Source organism: Pongo pygmaeus, chromosome 19 (assembly GCF_028885625.2).
Source record: "Pongo pygmaeus isolate AG05252 chromosome 19, NHGRI_mPonPyg2-v2.0_pri, whole genome shotgun sequence".
In the NCBI taxonomy this organism is placed as follows: domain Eukaryota; kingdom Metazoa; phylum Chordata; class Mammalia; order Primates; family Hominidae; genus Pongo; species Pongo pygmaeus.
In genome coordinates, this window is record NC_072392.2 from 91,467,550 (window position 1) to 91,473,549 (window position 6,000).

At 53.6% G+C, this 6,000-nt stretch overlaps 1 protein-coding gene across 1 annotated transcript in view; it reads right to left on the bottom strand.

Annotated features, from left to right (window-relative positions):
* Window positions 1-5,584, bottom strand: part of CPSF4L (cleavage and polyadenylation specific factor 4 like) — a 13,479-nt gene extending 7,895 nt beyond the window's left edge. Inside the window, exons 1-3 of the mRNA XM_054459883.2 lie at window positions 5,420-5,584; window positions 4,627-4,677; window positions 1,352-1,504 (exon numbers count right to left, since the gene is read on the bottom strand). Coding sequence (XP_054315858.2) covers window positions 1,352-1,504; window positions 4,627-4,677; window positions 5,420-5,522 — 307 coding nt within the window. The 5' untranslated portion in view covers window positions 5,523-5,584. The remainder of the gene's footprint in view (window positions 1-1,351; window positions 1,505-4,626; window positions 4,678-5,419) is intronic.
* Window positions 5,585-6,000: the final 416 nt, after the last annotated feature.

Here is a 6,000-nt window from a genome sequence, read left to right on the forward strand (position 1 = left end):
CAGGCAGGAAATGGAATATTAGCCTAGGTGGGGCTCTGACTGGCCTAGGTGATGCTTTGCCTCCTTCTCAGGTACCCAGGACCCTCCCATTGGCACTAACGAGGAGCAGCCGCTTGGGGGGCCCTGAAGCTGGCTCCAGCCACATTTGGTAGCCAAGCCTCCTGAGTCAGGGGCATCCAGGGGATTCTGCCAGCTCTCTCCTTGCAGGTCACTCTTTATGGAATATAGTTCGAAAACCACTGGACTAGATAATCCGTAAGGCTCCTTCCAGCTCCAAAAAGCTCTGAGCTGTAGAACTGTATTGTGAAGGGTGAGACCTGAAGCACATTCACAGATTCCTTTCTTAAGTAAGCGGGAAAGTGGCTGCAGCTGCCCCATAAACAGTCCCTTGATTAAAAGGACAAAGGAGGCCGGGCGCAGTGGCTCACACCGATAATCCCAGCACTTTGGGAGGCTGAGGCAGGTGGATCACCTGAGGTCAGGAGTTCAAGACCAGCCTGGCCAACATGGCAAAACTCCGTCTCTACTAAAAATACAAAAATTAGCTGGGCATGGTGGTGGGTACCTGTAATCCCAGCAACTCAGGAGGCTGAGGCAGGAGAATCACTTGAACCCGGGAGGTGGAGGTTGCAGTGAGCCAAGATCACGCCACAGCACTCCAGCCTGGGGGACAGAGCGACACCCTGTCTCAAAAATATATATATATAAAAATAAATAAAAGGACAAAAGATGCCTTGAAGCCAGAGGGAGGTAAGATGCTGGTCCAGGCTTGACCACACAAGATGATTTTAGGTGCTAGACCTCTGAACCTCATGGATTTATGTTTACAGTGACCTTTGATTTCCAACAAGTGACGCTAGTTCTCCATTTATGGAAACAATGCAAAGTTTCTTCTAAAGTAAGAGTTAAAATAGCAAGACTGTTGGAAGAACAGACAGTGGTGCCGGGGCTTTGAGGGTACAGCAGGCATCGTGAATGTGGCTCTGAAGGCCTGATATTCAGGAAGTTCTAGCCGGGGCCTGAGAGATGGCTCATTTGAGACATTTCAGTACAGTCAGGCTGGGTGTGTGATGAACCAAGACTGGGGAGAGAAGCAATCCCTTCTTCCCTTTTGGGGGTACCTGGTATGCACCTTGATCCTGGGGGCAGTAAACGGCAGGGACTTCAGGGTACACTTCTGCTTGTCTAGGGGTTTGGAGAACAGACACCTGAGACTCAGACAGGTCTCTCTGGCCTCCAGGGACATGTCCAGCTTCCTCTGCGTGACCCCTCCTCTAGAAACCTTCTTCCCATCTCACAGCCCACACTGCCACCCTCCAGGGTGAGGCACCGAGCCAGGAAGAGGTCTTACCAAACTTGGAGTAGAAGTAGCACTCAGGCATCCTGGTGAGGTCATACTGGTGCAGGAACTTGCAGTGATCACCCTTCTTGCACAGCCCCCGGAGCCAGTGCTTGCACACCACCATCTTCTCCCCTCGGTCATGTCGGAAGGGGCAGAGTTTCCCTGGAGACGCCAGAGCACCTGGCTGGGAGGCCCCTCATCCACAGCCTGGGCCCTGCTCAGCCCTCCAGGGGATTCCCCAGGAGGGTACCTGACTCAGTCCCCAGCGGCTCTCCCCTTATCCCTTCACCTGGACCCTGTAGGGGCTGGAACTGGGAGCCGAGGCAGCATGAAGGGCAAGGTCTTCTTTTTTTTTTTTGGAGACGGAGTCTCGCTCTGTCGCCCACGCTGGAGTGCAGTGGCGTGATCTTGGCTCACTGCAAGCTCTGCCTCCCGGGTTCACGCCATTCTCCTGCCTCAGCCTCCGGAATAGCTGGGACTACAGGCGCCCGCCACCACGCCCGGCTAATTTTTTGTATTTTTTAGTAGAGACAGGGTTTCACCGTGTTAGCCAGGATGGTCTCGATCTCCTGACCTCCTGACCCGCCCGCCTCGGCCTCCCAAAGTGCTGGGATTACAGGCGGAAGCCACCGCGCCCGGCCAAGCTCTTGTTTTTGAGATGGCGTCTCGCTCTGTTGCCCATGCCAGAGAGCAATGGCACGGTCTCAGCTCACTGCAACCTCCACCTCCCGGGTTCAAGTGATCCTCCTGCCTCAGCCTCCCAAGTAGCTGGGATTACGCCCACAACTACACCCGCCTATTTTTTTTTTAATTTATTTTTAGTAGAGACATTGTTTTACCATGTTGGTCAGGCTGGTCTCGAACTCCTGATCTCAGGTGATCCATCCGCCTCAGCCTCCCAAAGTGCTGGGATTACAGGCTTGAGCCACTATGACTGGCCAGGGCAAGCTCTTCTTAATGCACAGCTGTTCCCACTACCACATCTTTGCCCATCCTTCCCATCTGCCTGGTGTGCCATGCCCTTCTCCAGGGAAGTACCTGGGCTCAGAACAGCTGCCTCCTTTTCATTCCCAGAGTGCCTAACACCCCCTCTCGTCCTGCCAGGGAGCAGGGCCAGGCTTTCCAGCCCAGAATCCCCACACCCAGCCCAGCCCCTGGCACATAGTAAGTGCTCAGTAAGGGCGTGTTGAATTCCCATCTTTAAAAACATCAAATGTTATGCTTCCCGATTCCAGAGACCTAACACGGTGACAGAAGAGCCAACTTTGTAATGATTTATAAGGAATACTCCATGGAAATGTTACATTTAACTGCTTTATCATCTTCACTCAATTCTGCGTTGCTATTAGCAGGAAGGACACCCAGTTCCTAAGTTTCCTTCTTTTTAATTAATTAATTTATTTGAGACAGGATCTTAGTCTGTTGCCCAGGCTGGAGGGCAATGGCACAGTCATGGCTCACTGTAGCCTCAACCTCCTAGACTCAGGCAGTTCTGCCATCTCAGCCTCCCGAGTAGCTGGGACTACAGGCATGCACCACCGCACTGAGCTAATTTTTTTATTTTTTGTAGAGACAGGGCTTTGCCATGTCATCCAGGCTGGCAGTTCCTGAGTTTCTAAGCAGGTTCAGCCTCATGCCTGGCCAGTTCTCTGACATAATTTGGGGGCTAGGGGAGGTGTTCTTTCCATTTTTCCTTTTTTAAAAAAAAAAAAAAAAAATTATGTTTTGTAGAGATGGGGTCTCGCTATGTTGTCCAGGCTGGTCTTGAGCGATCCTCCAGCCTCTGCCTCTCAAAGTGCTGGGATTACAAGTGTGAGCCAACTCCCCTGGCCAAGGTGCTCTTTTTAAATACCCCTAACCTCCACCCCTGGCTATTGACTTGCTTGGTTCTGACCTTCCACCATAATAGCTTTCTTTCTTTGCAGAAGGGTGTTGCTAGGAACCACTGCTCTAGGGACTGGATGGGCCGAGCTGAGGAGACGCCACTCAGTCCACACTGAGCCTGCAGGGTCCTGGGTACACAAGGCCTTGGGAGACCAGTGATCCCATTTCCCTTCTCCCTGCATGGTCCAGGGCTGGCCCCAAGACAAACAAGGCAGGTGGGCGAACATGGCCCCAGGTCCTCCTTTCCTGGTCCCCTCCAGCCCCCCAGCTTCCAGGGACAGAGTCATTTGGATCGGAAAGCATGTCCTAAACTCTCACACCAGCAAGATTTCTTAGCCTAAATGTAAGGCAAGCTGTAGGAAGACTGGGAAACCCTAAAATTGGAAGCCAATTTTTTTTGGCAATGGTATATTTCTGTGGGAAGAGCCTCTACGTGAGCCATGAGCCAGAAGAAAAGTTGAAAACTCTTGTATTTGAGTCAGGCCTTCCCAGAATGGCTGCATTTGGGGAGAGGGGCCTAGGAAGACGGTATTGACCCAAAGTCAGGGCAGGAGAGAAGTGGAGGATGCTTTTTGATAGCATTTCAAAGATGGTGGCAGGTGCTACCTCAGGGCATAGGGAATGGATGAGACAATTGACCAGTTTCCAAACTGAGTCAGAGCATGGGACTGGGGGAGAAGGATGCTTCTCTTCTAGCTGGGAGGAAATCAAGAAAAACATTAAGAAGCTGGAGCCTCCTGGGAATGCACAGGCCAAAGCTCAGACACACGCCCATCCTAGCAAGGCAGAAAGAAAAAAAATACCCCTTTCCAGGCAGCCTGGTTACCCTGATGCGAACTGCAAACTACAAAGACTGCTGCTGAGGCGGGGAAATCTTAGGGGAGGGGCAGGCTGCTCGATGGATCCAACCACTTATCCTTTGTCTACCTGTAAGTCTAAAATTCTGCTCCATGGCTGGGCATGGTTGCTCACGCCTGTAATCCCAGCACTTTGGGAGGCCCAGGCAGGTGAATCACCTGAGGTGAGGAGTTTGAGACCAGCCTGGCCAACATGACAAAACCCCATTTCTACTAAAAATACAAAAATTAGCCGGGCTTGGTGGCATGCGCCTGTAGCTCCAGTTACTCGGGAGGCTGAGGAAGGAGAATCACTTGAACCCAGGAGGTGGAGGTTGCGGTGAGTTGAGATCACGCCACTTCACTCTAGCCTGGGCAACAGAGCGAGATTCCATCTAAAAACAAATAAATAAAATAAAAATAAAATTCCGTTCCATCCCAATTTTCCCTCCCCAGGTGCAAATTCGACACCCTATCCCAGGCCAGGCTGAGCCCCTGCTGGGTGTCGCTCAGACAGACCCTACACTCACCCAGCTTGGGGCCCAGGCCTGTCTGCTAACTCACCTTTCTCACAGAGCCCTTTAGTGAAGAAGTTGCACACAGCTGAAGCCGACTCTGGAAGGAGAAGAGGGAACAGAGAAGGTAGCTTCCCCAGAGGCTGCAGCTGTTCCAGGAGCCTCCACCTCCTATCGGCATGTCCCACCTAGACCTCCCCCAGGCTCTGGCCTATGGGACCCCAAATCTGGGCCCTGTAGAGGTTAACCTGCAGAGCCAGCCAGCAGACCTCAACCCTTAACCCCCCAACTCTGAAACAGAGGAGCTCGAGGGGCTCAAGGCTGGCCCAGGAGCTCGGGAGGCCAGTGTGGCTTCTCTCAATTCACCGTCTCTCTGTGCCTCTCTTTCTCAGTCTGGAAAATGGGTTGCCCCGAAGCTACAGAAGAGAGAGACAGAGAAGGGGCTGTCGCATCAGGGAGTTGAGCAGAGAGGCCTGTAGAGAAGGAAGGAGAAGGAAGGGAGGGAGGCCGGGCGTGGTGGCTCATGCCTGTAATCCCAGCACTTTGGGAGGCCAAGGCGGGCGGATCACGAGGTCAGGAGTTCGAGACCATCCTGGCTAACACGGTGAAACCCCGTCTCTACTAAAAATACAAAAAATCAGCCCGGTGCGGTGGCGGGCGCCTGTAGTCCCAGCTCCTCGGGAGGCTGAGGTAGGAGAATGGCGTGAACCCAGGAGGCAGAGCTTGCAGTGAGCTGAGACTGCGCCACTGCACTCCAGCCTGGGCTACAGAGCGAGACTCCGTCTCAAAGAAAAAAAAAAGAGAGAAGGTGGGGGAGGGACAGTGGCCCCATCCTCACTCACTGTTCATGCCCTGGAAAGGCAGGAGCCCAGCGCCCTTCTGCATCTCGACATCCTTCTCGAAGGCAAAGGTGAACCGCTCCAGCCCTGCAATGACCTCTTGCATCTTCCGTCTGCTGCTGGGGCTGTGGAAGCTGCTGGAACCCAGGCAGGTGGGCCCAATATAGCTCATCAGAGGCCCTTAAGGGGCCAGCGCCCAGTGCCTCCCCCTTCACCCCAGGGTGCCAGTGGCCAGGTGACTGCAGGGGACTCTCCAGCCTGGGCTGTACAGGAGCAGGGCCCAGCTGCCTCACCCGGCCCACCCAGTGCAGGGGCAGACGCCCCAGGGCCCCTCACCCCCGCACTGTGTACACAAGGCCCTCTCGGGTAGGGAGGGATTCGCAGAGCCCCACAAACTGCTTATCTCTGCATGTTACCAAACACAAACATGGCGTGCACACAGACATTACCAAACCTGGGCTCATACTTTGTCCATGAAGACACAGCCACAGGTTAGCAAAGAGTTGCACAAACCAACCGCAGCAAGGCTGTTATTCTGCCAGAGCTGGGGATGGTGGGGGTGTGCAGAGGGAGGGAGCCGTCCC